Here is a 19,713-nt window from a genome sequence, read left to right as displayed (position 1 = left end):
GGAACTTTTAGTGTATGGTATATTAGCTTAAATCCATCTATAGTCTTCCTCCAGTGTCCTCCACAATTAATCCCAATCATTTGAAAGTTATGAAAATGATTATTTGCATGACATCAATAGTTGGAGATGCGGGCGATATCCCACAATGTTCCTTTAACATAAATGAAGTTTATCTGAATAAAAAAAGACAGGGAGAGAGTATACAATATGACAGGTCGAGCCTAATATACGTTTCTCTTTTCTTACTCAGTACAACAATAGAAATGCAATTTCTACCTCACATCATCTCTGTTCTACGACTCAGACTACCGAGATGGCTCCTTGAGTATAAAGCTACTCCTCTACTAAATCACAGAGGACACTCGGAACATGTTTATTAAACAACAGTTTCACACCTCGTAAACTCTCTGCTGCACAGCTGTGTCATTCAGGAAGCACTGATCTCAAACTCCTTGCCCAAGGCCAAACCATAGTATCACATCATCCATTATTTCATACAAACATCCTTCATGTTACCACCTGTTTAAGTGTGAGATTCCGATGCAAGATTTTGCCATTCTAGAGTTTGTATGTGCTATCTACCGTTACACTGAGTAACAGGGACAGAGCTACAGTACGGAGGTGACCTTCCAAAAATAGCCTTTAGCAATGAAGACACCGGCTCACTACATGAGTCCACTGATCCAACAAAGAAACAAAGAGCCAGACAATAAGTCGAAAAGCTTGAAATAAAATCAGTCCCAGTGCTAGTGATCAACACACCGGCCGAGCCCTGGGGTCCCGGAGGCTTCGAGCTAACAAGCCTTCCTGCAAACGCAGTGTGAAAGCCATAGAGATTGATATAAATACAACGCAATAGTGTATCTACAGTGGAAACCATATTCCTGGAAGCCATATTCCTTTTACTTGGGATGACAGCCCCTTGTAACCAGTTTCTTTTGAATCTCCAAGAAAAAATGCATTCATGATGAGAGGGATAACAATCCTAGTCCTTTGTTTCATAAACCCAGCTTTGGGCATTGATAATTGCTACTTGAACATTATGTTCAGAACATCCACAGACTACTGTCAGAGGATCAATAGTCACAATCTCACTGAAAGCAACTAACCAAAGCCACCTGAAGACCTCCCAGGAATTTACAGGTAGGTCACCTTCATTACAAGGCTCAATATGTTATATAACATTTGTGATGACTGCTGCACTAGTGTAACACACGTCATGCAATGTGAAGTGAGGCTTTAGTAGTAGAACACCAGCTAATACATATATCTTCACCATATGGCATCCCTTAGGCTAAAGAAACACTTCCCAGGACATACGTTTTGGTTGACTTGACATGGAATCTCAATGCATTGCATTTGTATTGATCAAGTTTGAAAAGCTGCAAAGGCTTGCTTGTGTGTGAGCCACCCTCTGCGAAACACAGGGAATGGATAGAAACAGTTCCAAGTGGTGCTGTTAATTGTAGATGCATTTATATGTGCAAATTAGAGCGAATTGGAACTAGTTTAAGGGAACATGGATGTAAACTGAAGATGTGAATTAAATCAGATTTAGAAAACCCTTTATCTCCTTAGAGTGCCAAATTAATCCTCCCTCTTGTTTCTCTTTCCGTAATCTCAGCCCCATTTAGACTGAGTTTAAGGGGACACTGACTATCCTGCAGACCAGCTAAACGATGATAGGCTATAATGGCAACATTCTAATGGATTAAATCATATTGATTTCCAATGTGTTTTTGTAAAGGTAATTGGTTTGTATTTTGATGTGTGTGTGTGTGTGTGTGGGTTGGTTCTTCTAACCGTGTTCTAAAATCTAAAATCCCATTAAGTTCCCACAAGGATAGTAAAACGAGGAAAATTGTCCCGCGTGGGGACATTACCTACGTCCCAATGAGGACAAAGGTTATTTTAAGCTTAGGGGTTAAGTTTAGAGTTAGGGTTAGGGTTACAACTAGGGTTAGGGTTAAGGGAAAATAGGATTCTGAATGGAAATACATTTTAGGTCCCCATGAGGATAGAAGAAGAAAAACTGTGTGTGAAATTTCAATTGAGTTGAAATTGCTCAACCCATCATGCAGTGCTGTGTATCGGCAGCAACGGGAGACAACCATTGTTTTAATTGTTTAAATGAATATACTCAATTTTGACAGTATATATTTTATTTTATTTTCATGAATGGTGACCATGTAATGCGCTTATTACGTCTTGTCTGGTTCTCTAGTACTGTACAGCATATTGTGTGCTAGCAGGGACCTGGAGGGACATCAATACTCTCTTTCACAGCTAATAGGCTATTTGACTATTTTCTGGAAATTCTGAACCTTGAGGTCATCTCGGTGGAATGCTCCGTATTTTATAACTTGGCCCAAGTCAATTTGGTCCAGAGCGGTCGCGATCGATGGGGATGTGGAAAAGGATTAGACGCAATGTGCTCTCTTGTTCTCCATCGTCAGTTAACTTATGAAATATAGAAATAATGATAGAGCTGTTTGAACTGGATTAAATGGGAATGTAGTACAGTATATAAACCGCATGTTGAGCCTCTAATCAATTTTATTTCATCCCTTTTTTTGCACAGTTCATGCACATTTGATGATAAATAGTTTTCAATTAGTTTATTAGGTATAATGAAATTGTTACATAAACTATATTATTGTTTATTGCTTACACATTTATGCAAAGACTTAAAATGTAAGAATTAATGGTAAGTGACAGTAATTAAATGAAAAGGTTTTAAAACACGTTCTGCTTATTTGTAGTTGAATATCATATTCATATCATGTACATAACTGTGAATTAACGGAGGCAAAATATACCTACTGCAGCTTGTTCTAAACCAAGTATTTTCTTGAATACCGCTAAACTTCCCATTATGACCTAAAGTTTATATGTAGATGAGAATTCTTCCCCTGTAGTTGACTCAGTCCAGGTTGTACTTTACAGTGGACTTAACATGCCAGATGATGTCTCTCTCACCATAAAGCCCGTAATAGAAATGTAGTCCTTTCTGAAGCCATATCGCTCCTCTCCAGGGTATAGGCTGTCCACACAGGGGGATGGGAGTGGTTGAGTGTCAGGAGAAGAGAAGGGGGGGCTGATGTTATCGTAGGGGTGCAGGATTACACCTCCTCAGCACAGTCATCAATGATTCAGTCAATAGTGTCACAAGGCCTCCGATGGGGAGGGGTGGGGAGAGGGAGTGGGGACATGGGGGCGGACAGCTCCCCCATCTCTGTGTCTCTTAGGCCTAGCCTCACTGTACCTGACCGCGTGGAAGTGTGATCTAGCCAAGGACGGAGGCACACTGAGGGAGCTCACCTTCTCTGTTACTACCTAATCTACGTTTGATTCTGCACTCAAGGCTTGGTCTTCCCTTAGTCAGAGGATACAGGTAACGTATAGCAGGGAATTGGCTAAGCTAAGACTCAACATGGCTCTCGTACTACTGCTACTACATTAACCAGAGTAGGAATACTGTGCAGGCAGTCCAGTTAACAAAACTCCAGCAAAGGCAACCCTTTGAGGGGAACCATAGAGCAAAAGCCCATCAAAATTCAGAAGGCAAAAATTACTGAATGGTACTGCGTAGCTACTACGTCCTGCCGGAGAGGCCTTGGAAGTTTCCACGGCAACCAGGACCTACTTTTACGAATAATTGTCAACTCAATTACCACTCGCCTGTCACTTTTGATAAGGCTGTATAAGTGGAAGGAGGGAATTATTATTCGCTACTTATACACCTTACTAAACACCTGGCCGAACTGCAGCAAACAGAGCTTTGCAGCATGTGAAATGCCAAATTACACGAGGCGACAGCAGGTCACGCATATTCCCAGTATTCCTAATCACAATCTCAATAGAGAGCAGTGAGTCGTTATCAGGGAAATTCAAGATGGCCCCAGGGGCCAATAACACATTTAATTACCGACTCCCAGAACAGTAGAAATGAAATACTCTGACTGAAAGGAAATATTAATATGTCTAGCTCTACTGTCGCTAACGACTATTTGATGCAAACCCCTAACTTGCCTAGTTAAATAAAGGTAAGAATTGTTTTTTATAATAATAAAAAAAACAGAAGGTTACCTGCAGCCATTTTAGAGGGCAAAATATTAGGCTACTTCAAGAGAAATGATGCACAATAAGTAGCAAGAGAACTGATTTCAAACCCATGTTTTAATTGACTCAATCAATCATATACTCTTCTTTCAGCACTTGTATTACTAGTTGTCGTTGTCACAGCCACCTTTATAGAGAAACTAATCCCAGAAATAGAAACAAGGTTTACAACCTGAAACATATCGACAAAACCACAACCATGAAAGAATCATGAGATGTTCAATAAAATGAATGTCTGTTTGAGGAATCCATGTAAAAATACAAAAAAAGCCTCCTATAACGTATGATTTAGCTATCGCTTACACAAGTGTCAATTATTTTCTTGTTGTTTAATGTGCTGGCAGACATCGGTTGGACATAAACCTTTCAAATCTATCCACCTCCTTCATAATAAAATCTCACTTCCTCACTGCTGAAAAAATGTCTTGCTACAAATCCTCATTCCCGGCATACTCCCTCGTGAAAAGCCAGCTCTGTCCCAAATGGTACCCTATTTTCTACATAGTGCACTTCTTTTGACCAGAGCGCTATGGGTTCGGGTAAAAAAAAGTAGTGCACTATATAGGGAATAGGATACCATTTGGGACAGAAACAGAGGCTCCTGCTACACAAGCAAATAGATTTACGGTATATTGCTCTCTTCAATGTCTTGTTGATCACGTTGTATAATTGAACACAAATGCTCTACTGAACAGACAGCTAACATTTACTGTTGTAGGAGATAACCAGAACATACGTATTAGTTTATTAAATCAAAATATGATTAAATAGTTAATAAACAATTACACATTTCACTTTATTCATGCCCTGGTTAAATTGGGACAAAAATAGCGCATCCACAGCCTCGCTCAATCTGTTGGGACGACGAAAATGCCTCCCTTCCAGCCAAAATTGCACCTTTCACTGGACAATGTGGACTGTGACTTTCAATTATCCATATGTCAGCATAGCAGAGGGCGACTGACAGAGGGCATACTCTCTCCTGAACTTGAGGTAGATAAAGGATTGTCGTCAGCTCGCTCTTTGCAATTCTCATTTATATCCTTTCGAATTTTGTCAACACCTGAACAAATCGTGATGAGGGTCTATTGATCGAAACATTGCTTAAACGAGATCCATTAAAATGGTTTGTGGACTATTCAACAATACCAGTGTTCTGGAGGCTGTTGTTTTACAGATATTGTCAACAATAAAAAAAAGTTATTCTTCAACTATAACTTTCTTTGTTTCTGTACCTGGATGTGTTGACTTGCACAGTACCTGGATGTGTTGACTTGCACAGTACCTGGATGTGTTGACTTGCACAGTACCTGGATGTGTTGACTTGCACAGTACCTGGATGTGTTGACTTGCACAGTACCTGGATGTGTTGACTTGCACAGTACCTGGATGTGTTGACTTGCACAATACCTGGATGTGTTGACTTGCACAATGCCTGGATGTGTTGACTTGCACAATGCCTGGATGTGTTGACTTGCACAGTACCTGGATGTGTTGACTTTCACAGTACCTGGATGTGTTGACTTGCACAGTACCTGGATGTGTTGACTTGCATAGTACCTGCACTCAGCTCTCCCCTGAGCTCCTCTCATCCATCCTTTCTGAGCCACATGTTCTCATTAAGACCAGTAGGAGTCTCATTATCCATCTGTGCCCTCTATAGGCCCCCTTTACCCCCATCCCCCTGAGCTCCCTCTCACACCCCACATCTCCCTCCTTTACACCGTGGCAGTCTGAGAGCCTCCACCCACCGCTCTGAGAAGAGGTAAGGTAACGAGAGCTGGATGGCCATAGCTGCAAATCAGATTAAGGAAAATCCATGCGGCCATTTTATAGCAGACATGGTTGTCAATATTTCTCTCTCTCTCTCTCTCTCTGCAGTGACTGGAGTAAATGATTTCTGCGTTACAGTAAGTGTGCATTCCTACCCACGGCAGACTACATACACACACGGGCGCACACACACATACCCTCCCCTCTCTCTAGCATCTATGTCTGTGTTACGTGCCACAAGGTCTGGTGCGCTAGAGGTAATTTGGTTGAGAGGTTTACCGTCCCCCCGAGAGAGCCCAGGATGGATGACGCAAGTCTCGGTACTTTCTCAAATGATCTTGTCTGAGCCCCGCAGCTCTGTGGAGGCTGGATGGTTCATGAGCACACTGTTTTTTTAGCGATGATGATATCACAGACCCCGGACTCAGGATCACATCGCCATCACAAAAAGATGGATGATCTAATATCGCTGCTCTTCAGAAGTTTGAAGTGAGCAAATATGCTACTGGAGCAGATGTCCTTACATCCACACTGTTGCCTTCAACGATATTGAATACAAGAACCAACATAGTTCTAATACTGAAACTAATAGCAGTGAAATGCTATTTTAACTCCATCAGTCAGGCACACCTGAGTCATGGCCAATAGTTGCTCTATGAGGTTCTATCGTGGTTCTGGTATAATTAGGTTTTACAGTGGTTCTGGGACAATGAGGTTCTATAGTGGTTCCGGGACAATGATGTTCTATAGTGGTTCCGGGACAATGAGGTTCTGTAGTGGTTCTGGGACAATGAGGTTCTATAATGGTTCTGGAACAATGAGGTTCTATAGTAGTTCTGGGACTAGATGAGTGGACAGGTCCCTACCTGCAGGAGCAGGTCTGATGCAGGTCGGACTCGCTGCTGGAAGAGGACACTCATGGTCCGGTTTTGTTGCTCCAGGTCAAACACTCTGGTCCGCAACTTCAGACACTCCTCCCTCAGATCCTGCATGGGGAAGAACAACAGAGAGAGAGTTATTACAAGCAGAGGTGTGAACTTACAGTGATGTGTGACTGTCCAAATATGGACACCATAAAAGTTGATTAGTTAACACGGGATAATGAGAAGTGTCTAAAAAAAAAGTGAATGGTAAGATTAAGTTTTGAGCTACTGTATTACATACATGTCTAACAACATCATTGGATCTAATATTAGTATAATTCTGAGACATTTCTATAACACAGTTGCTTTGGAAACCAGACTCCTACCTTTTGGGTGAGCAGTGCCTGCACAACTTGATTGGCAACCTAAAACAGAATGAAAAAAGAAACAAGATGTCATGCCGTGTGTGTAGGTGGCAGGGAAGTCAGGCGCAGAAGAATCAAACTTGGTATAAATGGAGTAGTTTAATAACGTAAAACAAAACCTCCAAAACCAAAGTACATAATAAAATAAAGGTGGGTACAAGAACCCGTCGCGCACCAAACGAATATCACGAGCATAACAACAAACAATCTGACAAGGACATGAGGGGAAACAGAGGGTTAAATACACAACATGCAATGAATGGGATTGGAACCAGGTGTGTAGGAAGACAAGACAAAACCAAAGGAAAATGAAAAATGGATCAACGATGGCTAGAAGACAGGTGACGTCGACCGCCGAGCACCGCCCGAACAAGGAGAGGCATCGACTTCGGCAGAAGTCGTGACAGTACCCCCCCACCCTGGAGCCGCGCGTCGACACCGGCCTCGGGGACGACCCGGAGGACGAGGCGCAGGGCGATCCGGATGGAGACGGTGGAACTCTTGCAGCAGGGAAGGATCTAACACGTCCTCCATCGGAACCCAGCATCTCTCCTCCAGACCGTACCCCTCCCAGTCCAAGAGGTACTGAAGGCCCCTCGCCCGACGTCTCGAATCCAGGATGGATTGAACGGAGTACGCCGGGGCCCCCTCGATGTCCAGAGGGGGCGGAGGAACCTCCCGCACCTCAGCCTCCTGGAGCGGGCCAGCCACCACCCGCCTGAGGAGAGACACATGGAACGAGGGGTTAATGCGGTAATCAAGGGGAAGCTGTAACCTATATCATACCTAGTTCACTCTCCTCAGGACTTTAAACGGCCCCACAAACCGCGGACCCAGCTTCCGGCAGGGTAGGGGGAGGGGCAGGTTTCGGGTCGAGAGCTAGACCCTGTCCCCCGGTGCGAACACCGGGGCCTCACTGCGGTGACAGTCTGCCGCAGTACGGCGCGCTGAAGGTGGACGTGGGCGGCGTCCCATGTTTCCTCCGCGCGCCGGAACCACTCGTCCACCGCAGGAGCCTCGGTCTGACTCTGATGCCAAGGAGCCAGAACCGGCTGATACCCCAATACACACTGAAAGGGAGAAAGGTTAGTGGAGGGGTGGCGGAGCGAGTTCTGTGCCATCTCTGCCCAGGGCACGAACGCCGCACACTCCCCCGGCCGGTCCTGGCAATAAGACCTCAGAAACCTACCCACATCCTGGTTAACTCTCTCCACCTGCCCGTTACTCTCAGGGTGAAAACCTGAGGTAAGGCTGACCGAGACCCCCAGACGTTCCATTAAAGCCTTCCAGACCCTTGACGTGAACTGGGGACCCCGATCAGACACTATATCCTCAGGCACCCCGTAGTGCCGGAAGACGTGTGTAAACAGGGCCTCAGCAGTTTGTAGAGCTGTAGGGAGACCGGGCAAAGGGAGGAGATGACAGGACTTAGAAAAAGGATCCACAACGACCAGGATCGTGGTGTTACCCTGTGAAGGTGGAAGATCGGTTAGGAAATCCACCGACAGGTGCGACCACGGCCATTGTGGAACGGGTAAGGGTTGTAACATACCTCTGGGCAGGTGTCTAGGAGCCTTGCACTGGGTGCACACTGAGCAGGAGGAAACATAAACCCTCACATCCTTAGCTAAAGTGGGCCACCAGTACCTCCCACTGAGACAGCGCACCGTCCGACCGATCCCAGGATGACCAGAGGAGGGTGACGTGTGGGCCCAATAGATCAGCCGGTCGCGGACAGCAGACGGAACGTACAGATGCCCAGCTGGACACTGAGGGGGAACGGGCTCTGCACGTGACACCCACTCAATGTCCGCGTCCAGCTCCCACACTACCGGCGCCACTTAACAAGAGGCTGGGAGTATGGAAGTGGGATCCATGGACCGCTCCTCTGTGTCATACAGCCGGGACAGTGCGTCTGCCTTAACGTTCTGGGAGCCTGGTCTGTAAGAGAGGGTAAACACAAAATGGGTGAAAAACATGGCCCACCTTGCCTGGCGAGGATTCATTCTCCTCGCCGGCCGGATGTACTCCAGATTGCGGTGGTCAGTCCAGATGAGAAAGGGGTGTTTAGTCCCCTCAAGCCAATGTCTCCACGCCTTCAAAGCCTTGACGACAGCCAACAGCTCCCGGTCCCCCACATCATAGTTTCGCTCCGCCGGGCTGAGCTTCTTAGAGAAGAAGGCACAGGGGCGGAGCTTCAGTGGCGTACCCGAGTGCTGAGAGAGCACAGCTTCTATTCCAGCCTCGGACGCGTCCACTTACACTATGAACGCCAAAGAGGGATCCGGATGGGCCAACACAGGAGCCGAGGTAAACAGAGCCTTCAGGCGCCTGAAAGCCCCGTCCGCCTCAGCCGACCGCTGCAAGCGCACCGGGCCCCCCTTCAGCAGTGAGGTAATGGGAGCAGCTACCTGACCAAAAATCCCGGATAAACCTCCAGTAGTAGTTGGCAAACCCTAAGAATCGCTGCACCTCCTTCTCCGTGGTGGGAGTCGGCCAATTACGCACGGCTGCAATGCGGTCACTCTCCATCTCCACTCCTGACGTGGAAATGCAATGCCCTAGGAAGGAGACGGACTGTTGGAAGAACAGCCATTTCTCAGCCTTGACGTACAGGTCATGCTCCAACAGGCGACCAAGCACTCCGCGCACCAGGGACACATGCTCGGCGCGTGTAGCGGAGTATATCAGAATGTCATCGATATACACCACTACTCCATGCCTGTGCAGGTCCCTGAAAATCTCGTCTACAAAGGATTGGAAGACTGATGGAGCATTCATCAACCCGTACAGCATGACGAGGTACTCATAATGCCCTGAGGTGGTACTAAATGCCGTCTACCACTCGTCTCCCTCTCGGATACGCACCAGGTTGTACGCACTCCTGAGATCCAGTTTAGTGAAGAAGCGCACCCTGTGCATTGACTCAATCGCCGTGGCGATAAGAGGTAGCGGGTAACTGTACCTCACCGTGATTTGATTGAGACCTCTATAATCAATGCACGGGTGCAGACCTCCATCCTTCTTCTTCACAAAAAATAAACTTGAGGAGACGGGTTTAGTGGAGGACCGAATGTACCCCTGACGCAAGGATTCAGAGACATATGTCTCCATAGTCACCGTCTCCACTTGCGACAGGGGATACACGTGACTCCTGGGAAGTGCAGCGTCTACCATGAGATTTATCGCACAATCCCCCCGTCGATGGGGTGGTAATTGAGTCAAATCGGCATATTCTGGGGAAATGCGCACGGTGGAGACCTGGTCTGGACTTTCCACCATAGTAGCACCAACGGAAACCCCTAAACACCTACTTGAGCACTCTTGCGACCACCCCGGGAGAGCCCTCTGTGGACAAGAAACAGTGGGGTTATGACAAGCTAACCAGGGTAGGCCCAGCACCATGGGATAAGCAGGAGAGTCAATAAGGAAAAGACTAATCTTTTCCTTGTGACCCCCCTGTGTCACCATACTCAAAGGAGCGGTGACCTCCCTGATAAACCCTGACCCTAATGGCCGACTATCTAAAGAGTGAATGGGGAAACGCACATCCACGGGTACAATGGGGGTCCCTAAACTGTGAGCTAACGCTTTATCAATGAAATTCCCAGCTGCGCCTGAATCTACTAGCGCCTTATGCTGGGAACGCGGGGGAAATTCAGGAAAAGTGACAGACACAAATATATGTGCAACAGAGGGCTCTGGGTGAGACTGGTGCTGGCTCACCTGGGGTGACGCCAGAGCGCCCTGCCTGTTGCCTCGATTCCCAGAGGAACCAACCCAGCACTAACCAGCAGTGTGACCTCTGCGGCCACAGATGGTGCATGAGCGGGAACCGCCTCCGGTCTCCCTGCGCACCGCCCCTCCCAGCTCCATGGGTATCGGAGAGGGGGTGCGGGAGGATGGAACCACCAGACCCCGATCTGGACGTCTGCGAGCAGTCAGCAGGTTGTCCAGCCGGATGGACAGATCCACCAGCTGGTCGAAGGTGAGGGTGGTGTCTCTACAGGCCAGCTCCCGACGGACGTCCTCGCGCAGACTGCAACGGTAATGGTCGATCAGGGCCCTGTGGTTCCATTCCGCGCTGGCAGCCAGGGTCCTAAACTCCAGGGCAAACTCCTGGGCGCTCCTCGTCTCCTGCCTCAGAGGGTAGAGGTGCTCACCCACCGCTCTGCCCTTGGGTGGGTCGTCGAAGACTGCCTGGAAACGGCGGGTGAACTCCTCAAAATGGTCCAACGCCGCATCTCCCTCTCCACACACGGCGCTGGCCCACTCCAAGACAAAACCAATGGAAAATGAAAAATGGATCAATGATGGCTAGAAGACCGGTGACGTCGACCGCCGAGCACCGCCCGAACAAGGAGAGGCATCGACTTCGGCAGAAGTCGTGACACAAGAATTATCCAAACATTTTATGCAAGCTGCTTAGTGACTGACCATAATATGGTGGCTGTTATGGGTGAGAAAGATGAGTGATAAAGAAAGAAAGAAAATGTCTCTAGTTGACCCACAACCTCAACTCTAAACTGCCCCTGCTCTGTGCATGCCGACGCTGCATTTTCTCACTTCCCCTCTTCCTCCAACAACATTTTATACACAAGTTCCTCCGACCGCTTACATTATTATGACAGGCTTTAGTGAACACGATGTCCCAATACATTACAGCATTGTCCCCCCGTCTGCCTTCCTTTGGAGGAGTGTGTTGATTCCTAAGGGGCCCAATCATCATAAATCTGACGCAGGGTGGCAGAGAAGGCCAGTAGCGGCCCGGCGAAGCAGAACAGATTGGAGCCAGGCACGCTGCATGTCTTCATGATGTTTAATTGTCTTCTGTTGATCCTGTATTGACAGCAGTGTCAGGGCTGATGTAGTGGCTTGGAGAGTAGGGGTTGTGTCCTGAATGGCACCCTATCCCTTATATACTGCACTACTTGACCCCATAGGCCCTGGTCAAATGTAGTGCACTGTATAGGGAATAGGGTGTCACTTGCGACACAGCGGTCAGTCGGAGAGAAGAAGTGGCGGGCTAAAGTACTGTTGTGCCTGGGCTTTGCCCGCAGAGCGCCTCACACCCCTACCACTCTTCCAAGTTTAGACCGCAATGCCCCATCGACTCTGACTCTGATTACAGCCCATTGATTGCTCGTTAATTCAATGTAAGCACGCATTGGCTTTTTCTCAGAGGTGTCCTCTCCCTCTATTGAATAACGGGAGATGGAGTAAATATGATGAAGTGATTGAGCCCTGTGGGGAGTGATACAGAGCTGCTCCTGTAAAACTGAAGGGCACTAATTCAAAGAATATTTAATGATCTTCAAGTTAGAATCTAAATTACAACTGATAAATAAAACAACTTATATAGGCTTTATAGAACATTCGTAGTTCAAGTCATATTACATGAAGTGTGGCCTAACAGTCTCTTGCATCTGATGCATTGCCAAATATAGCATAACTCCTTTTACCAGCCTTTCAATAGCATGACATTTGCACATATTTACTAAGTGTAACAAAAATTATATATATATATATATATATATATATAAAAATATCATTTTAAAAACTAAAGTGAGTGGCCAGCCCAAATAGCATACCAAACAACCACCACTCTGCTTATGTAGAGATAATAATCCACAATCGTTTTATTTAAAAAATGCATCATTACTAAACAAGCCTTGCTTTCTCTTCAGTTTCCAAAGGTCCTGAGCCCATCAGCAGAGTTGTTAGGGCTGTGGAGTCTTCCGCATCACAACATGCTCATTAGTGAGCTAGCTCCAGTCAGAAGAGACCTCAGAGGACAACAACACCAGACCAGACAACAGAGCAGCACAGCCCTAGCTTTTTGAGGTCACGGAAGTGGAAAAGGGATTTGGTCTGGGCTACCCCAGGCATTAGCCTCCAAGGCTGCAGCATGGTGTGGAGTTTCATACAGTATGCTTGGAGCATTGCAAAACAATTGCATACCACGGATGGACTGTTAACAACACAGATGAAGTATTGTTAACGCTCATTGTATCTCTCTATCCCGTTCTCTCTCTTTCTTTTTCGTTTTCTTTCTTTCATTCTCTCGCTTTCTCTGTCCCACCATAAATCTACGTCTCCCCCCTCCCCACCCCCACTCCCTCTGGCACCAGAGCCCAGATCTCAGGTCATATGAGCCCCAGTAGCTGGCACCACAGTGTATTAGACCAGTCTGTCCCTTCTGGTGCCCGCGGGCCTCCAGCCTTCCCTCAGGGTGACTCAGCGTGCGGTCCGAGCCAACAGGCTCATTAATTGCTGTCATTCGGCTCCCTCAGGTCACCATTTACCCAGCTTCTCCCACAACACAGTTCACCGTCAGAACGCCAAGTACCTCTTTCTCCATAATCACATTTCCTTTGGAGAGGAATTACTTTGGAATTGCATTGATAGAATTTGAGAGCAGGAAAATTGTCTATTGAGAAATAATCTCAAAGAAAGTCGGTAAAGGTAGAGAAGGATACCGGAAATAGTGTAGTGTTTGTAACCTGTTTGATCAGTACTATATTAGTAAGATCTTAAAGAAAGTCGCTAAAGGTGAATAGAAAAGAATACAACTCACAATAAGTCACAGAATCGGAAAGAAATACCACTTGTTCCTGAGATGTAGGCTATCATCAGTGTGGTGAAAAATAGAATTCCCTCACTGAGGTTGAGGGCTGGGTGAATAGAGTGAGGGTTGGACTACTCACCTCATCCAGACAGTGCTCATACTGCTCTCTCTGGCTCTCATTCTCCATGGCCAATGCTGAGTTTTCCTCCTGTACAGCGAAATAAAACGCATTTAGTGATGACTGAAATCCACCGAGAGCTTGTCGTTAAAAGCAATTCATACAGTTTGTATGCATCAGATTTATTCATGAGCCATTAACCAAAACAGTAATGAAGGAAGAGTTAAAGTAATTAAAGTAGTATATAAAGAAATACCAGGCAGTGCCTGCTAGTCAATTTAAATAAATAAAAAACAATCACAGGTGGTTATAGAACAATCAACATATAATTATCTACCCTGACTGACATACACTGAACAGAAATATAAACGCAACATGCAACAATTTCTAAGATTTTACTGAGTTACAGTTCATAGAAGGAAATCAGTCAATTGAAATACATTCATTAGGCCCTAATCTATGGATTTCACATGACTGGGAATACAGATATGCATCTGTTGGTCACAGATACCTTAAAAAAAAGTATGGCCATGGATCAGAAAACCAGTCAGTACTGTATCTGTTGTGACACCATTTGCCTCATGCAGAGCGATAAATCTCCATCGCATAGAGTTGAACAGGCTGTTGATTATGGCCTGTTGAATGTTGTCCCACTCTTCAATGGCTGTGCGAAGTGGCTGGATATTGACGGGAACTGGAACACGCTGTCGTACACATTGATCCAGAGCATCCCAAACGTGCTCAATGGTGACATGTCTGTTGAGTATGCAGGCCATGGAAGAACTGGGACATTTTACGTTGTACAGATCCTTGCAACATGGGGCCGTGCATTATCATGCTGAAACAGGAGGTGATGGCGGCGGATGAACGGCACGACAATGGGCCTCAGGATCTCATCACAGTATCTCTGTGCATTCAAATTGACATAGATAAAATGCAATTGTGCTCATTGTCCATAGTTTATGCCTGACCACACCATAATCCCACCGCCACCATGGGGCACTCTGTTCACAACATTGACATCAGCAAACCGCTCACCCACACAACGCCATACACGTGGTCTGCAGCTGTGAGGCCGGTTGGACATACTGCCAAATTCTCTAAAACAAAGTTGGAGGCGGCTTATGGTAGAGAAATTAACATTCAATTCTCAGGCAACAGCTCTGGTGGACATTCCTGTAGTCAGCATGCCAATTGCATGCTCCCTCAAAACTTGAGACTTCTGTGGCATTGTGTTGTGTGACAAAACTGCACATTTTAGAGTGGCCTTTTAGTGTCCCAAGCACAAGGTGCACCTGTGTAATGATCATGCTGTTTAATCAGCTTCTTGATATGCCACACCTGTCAGGTGGATGGATTATCTTGGCAAAGGAGAAATGCTCACTAACAGGCATGTAAACTAATTTGTTCACAACAATTTAGAGAAATAAGCTTTTTGTGCGTATGGAAAATTTATGGGATCTTTTATTTCAGCTCATGAAACATGGGACCAACCCTTTACATGTTGCATTTATATTTTTGTTCTGTGTAGATGTGAAATGATACTGCATATGTGGCCAATGAAAATAATGCCAAAGGCATTTTGTAGTCTCTCCAATCTTTGTTTTCATATGAAAAACTATTGATGCAACAAATCATATCCGTGTTGTGCAGCACAAGACTACACTGCCAGAGAACAAGATAACAACAAGAGAGGATTCGCCGGAGGTCGAAAAGGTCAGGTGTCAACCATAAGACCGGGGCCAACTAATAAAAACCTGCAGAAGTATCTCACAATGAAAGGTCAAGGGGATTGAAGTTATGATTCTGAACTTTAAAGGTACAAGTAAGAAGTTAGGTAGAATGGGCTAGAAGGGGCTAATGTGAATATGTCCTTGTTTTAGGTGGGGGAGGGGGGGGTGAATATTGCTTCACCTTTTAAGGGAGAGGGGCTATTGATCTCCTCTGTTTCTAGTTTGTCAAATGCAGGCGGTCCAGGCAGGCCATATTAGAAGCTGTCAACATCGCTCCGGCTAGCTCGCCTCTCTCGGCGCATGCCCTTTAGTACAAACAGGCAGCCTTTGATTAAAACCCAGGCTAAATAATTGCACCTAACATATTCCCCTGCCTTAATCGAAATGGCACAGAGCTATAACAAATGAGCAACTTTGAGATGTACACGAAAACCCCTTTACAAAATGTTTTTGCTTGTATTAGTACGTATTAATATTAGTAAAGTAAAAACTCCTAGTGAAGGCAAATAATTGCCCAAAGGTTGCATATAAGCATGTTTTTGAATGTTTTTATCATATTCGTTGTGTGGGTAGTAACTGGTTGAATCATCTTTCTCTATGGAACAAGGGGTCGGAGAAAGGTGAAGTGGCGTGCTATATTGACAATATTGTTGATATAGGAACTATGTGGAAAAATGTGTCTACTTCCATCAAACTGAACCTATCAGTACCTGATAAACACACATCTAAAAGCATCCATGATGAACGCTGAACATTTTCTGCTTGCACTAAAAGCATTTGAGATCCTTTCATTATAGTGCTCTTTTGCCATCTTCTATTGCAAAACGTCATGGAGAGCATCTGACATCGCAGACATAATCTAACAATAAAAATATTATTTGAGCCTAGTTGAAAAACAATATTTTGTTCAGCCACAGTGCATAATCAATTTTACCGTGAATGAATGCAGTGCACGGCTGCGATGCGTTATCAACAAATGCTAAACTAAATAAATGTCCCATGCCAGAAAAAAAAACATTTTGATTGGGGATGAAAAGAGCAACTAAATCACATAATAAACATGTATTCATATTTGCGCATCCTGTCAATGTATTGCTCCTACAGCCGCTCCAATTAAAGCCTAGCAACTACAACTGCTGTTGCCATAGATTTTGAAACATATCAATTATGCATGCCATTATAAGTTGCTTTTTATAGAACAGAATACATGCATGATCATCCAGATAGTTTTCTCCCGCTGAGTTCCCATGATTAGAGAAGTGGTATTCTAGAATCATGGATGTATTTTTCTTTTAAACTTCAATGGAAATTAACTAGCTAGAAAACAGAGTTATAGACAGCAGGAGTTTTTGCTTCTGGCTTACAGTAGGTTTTGAATTGGGGTGAGGAGGGTGGAGAAGGGATGAGGGATTGTATGGAGAGGGCTAGAGCTGGCTGCACCACAGTCAGTTCTCACTCTGCCTGTAATTGAACAGGAGTTAGAGCCAGCCCTGCACTGAGACCAAAGTGCCAGCTGTCCTTCTGTGACGCCTGTACGCCAGGCCTCCTTTCCCTGGCACCCGGCTGCCAACTGTGCCAGCCAAGCTGCATGGGCACAAGGCTGGGCAATGGGCATGCACACTTGCTCAAACTGCAGACAGTTACCCAAGACCCAGTCACTTGCTTGCTCTAGTGCTCTGTCTTACTATGGAGTCTCTACAACACTGACTTGTGTGGAAAGCTAGGAGCATTGAGAGTTGAGCTGGAGTGGATGAGTTAGGTACAGGTATATTATCTGTAGCGGTGACTTGTATTCCATCCTATGTCCACTCGAGATGAACCCTAACTCATTTTGTCCTTCGACCGAAAGTCTAATCACTAAACGACAATGCTTCCATTAGTGTTTTTTTGGGCCGTAAAGAAAATATATAAATTAGAGTAGCAGCATTAACTGATCTTTCAAGCATCTGAGAAAAGAACACCCATTTTTTTTCTTCTCCAAGACGGATTTTTTCTAACGGATTCAATCTAAACTTAAAGTAAGCACCATTTCTAAAGGCATAGCATGCCCACCATGGTAATGAATGATATCAGTTGGGCTGGGCTGGTGGTGGGGAAATAGAAATGGGCGCCCTTACTTAGTGTCATCACCGTTTACACATAACAAAGGCCAGTGATGTATTGCCTCGCCGTTGTTTTAGCCGGTTCTCTTCTGGAGGAGCATCCATCATGGATGCAGCGGGATGGAAGAAAATGGCAGATAAATTTCGATAAACTCATTTAGAATGTAGCTTTTTGGGGTAATGTGGGAAGCTTCCTCCGACAAATCACGAGACAGGCCAGCCATTATTTTCTTTGACTGCGGGGAAGACAACTTATACAGTGATAGAGGAGCTATAAAACAACAAGCAATTACACTGCATTTTGTTGTAATTAGCCTTAACTGCAATTTCTGTCAGCGTGGAGTTAGTGTCACTGTTAATAACGTCTGTAGAACGTGCCGGTTTCTTGGGTCGTCTATCTCTGGCAGCGTTTTCTCATGTCTGAGCTGTCCATAGTGGCTGAGGAGAAGACCTGGGTTCAAGTAGTATTGTCGGGCACTCCGGTAGGGGCTCTAACATACGCTCAAAGTATTTGAACATTAGCCACAGACCCTTCGTAAATGAGTAGGTGTGTCTCTGAGTGTAATTTGATTAAGTCTTAATAGACTTAGCCCCTTTAATTGCTGAGGAGATCTGAAGGCCTGGCGTGTCATTCTAGTGGGTGTACTGTATGGTCGGAAACAATCAAAATGGATTTCTGACTCATCTGTTGCTAATGCTGAGAACAGAACACACAGTGGAACAGTGGAGGAGCGCTATGGAAATGAACAGACGGTTGTAAAGGCCCCAAGTCCGAAACCTGAGCCCTCTGTGGAGCGCTTTGCTCTTCAAACAGCAGAGCGCACAAGACTTTGATAAGACCATTATGCTCCAGACTGCAAACACAAGAAGGAGAGCCTGGTCGCGGCGGGAGAAGGGGACGAGGGAGGCGAAGAGAGGCGGAGCCATGTTTCGAACTGTACCTCTAGGGTGCGCAGACGCTCCAGAAGGAGCTTTGTTTGGTCCTGAAACTCTTCCGCTCGGCTGACGCTGCCGACGTCTGGCAGCAAAGGGTCTCCAGAAGACGGCAGTGGGCCGCCACCGCTGCTGTTCTGCTCCAGGCTGTCACGCGTCTTCTGCACCTCCTCCGAGAGTTTATCCTGATAGACAGACAAGAGGAGAGAGAGAGAGAGAGAGAGAGAGAGAGAGAGAGAGAGAGAGAGAGAGAGAGAGAGAGAGAGAGCAAAAGAGAAATAGAGAGAGAAAGGCAGAGAGAGAGGGAGAGAGGAGAGAATGAGAGAGCGAGAAAGAAAGAAAGAAAGAAAGAAAGAAAGAAAGAAAGAAAGAAAGAAAGAAAGAAAGAAAGAAAGAAAGAAAGAAAGAAAGAAAAGAAAGACAAAGGCGGGAGAAGAAGGAGAGAAAAAGAAACAGATAGAGAACAGAGAGGAGAGAGCGAGAGGGGAAGAGAGATTTTTATTTTTTTTTAACTCCAAAACATCCCCTAATCCCTAATCGCGTTTCACTTGTATTTCAAGAGAGTGGCAGTGACCTTGAGACCTCTCCATCTTGTCTGCCGATAGGGGACCCCACACCCCCCCTTTCTCCCCCTTCACACCCTGCCTCAGTCTCCAGCTGTGACACTAATACACAGGCGGAAATTAAAAGCAAGCACAATAAAATGATGGGGTCCCTGATAATGGCTCACCAGGAGATTCACAGACCAGACAGCATCCTGACATTGACTAGCTAATTAGGTACTGTACAATCAACACAGGATATAGAGTACTAGTAAAGGAGGATATGTCATGTGTCGTCTGTCAATTATTCTAAGTATTTTCACACTATCCTAGAAGTCAAGGAGGGATTTTCTTTAACAAATAAATTATATCATGCTACTTTGGTCTTAAATCAGTACACCATGTTGTTTTGTATGTGATATTGAGACATATGAAAACCATAGCATAGCCTGTTGTTAAATATAATATACTGTATTTACAACAAACTCCCTTTTCCTTACAATTTAATACAAAACCCCTACCAATGGGGATTTA

At 45.5% G+C, this 19,713-nt stretch overlaps 1 protein-coding gene across 7 annotated transcripts in view; it reads right to left on the bottom strand.

Moving 5' to 3' along the window:
• LOC106574435 (nck-associated protein 5) overlaps nt 1-19,713 on the bottom strand; it is a 165,823-nt gene that overhangs the window by 32,697 nt on the left and 113,413 nt on the right. For all 7 annotated transcript variants that reach the window (XM_045697634.1, XM_045697633.1, XM_014150324.2 and 4 more), the window contains 4 exons: nt 18,646-18,822; nt 13,891-13,959; nt 7,145-7,183; nt 6,762-6,881 (listed from right to left, as the gene is read on the bottom strand). In XM_045697634.1, the coding sequence (XP_045553590.1) occupies nt 6,762-6,881; nt 7,145-7,183; nt 13,891-13,959; nt 18,646-18,822 (405 nt within the window). The remainder of the gene's footprint in view (nt 1-6,761; nt 6,882-7,144; nt 7,184-13,890; nt 13,960-18,645; nt 18,823-19,713) is intronic.

Source organism: Salmo salar, chromosome ssa16 (assembly GCF_905237065.1).
Source record: "Salmo salar chromosome ssa16, Ssal_v3.1, whole genome shotgun sequence".
Lineage (NCBI taxonomy): Eukaryota > Metazoa > Chordata > Actinopteri > Salmoniformes > Salmonidae > Salmo > Salmo salar.
Note: the sequence above shows the minus strand (reverse complement) of the source record. Positions and strands in the feature narration are given on the sequence as shown.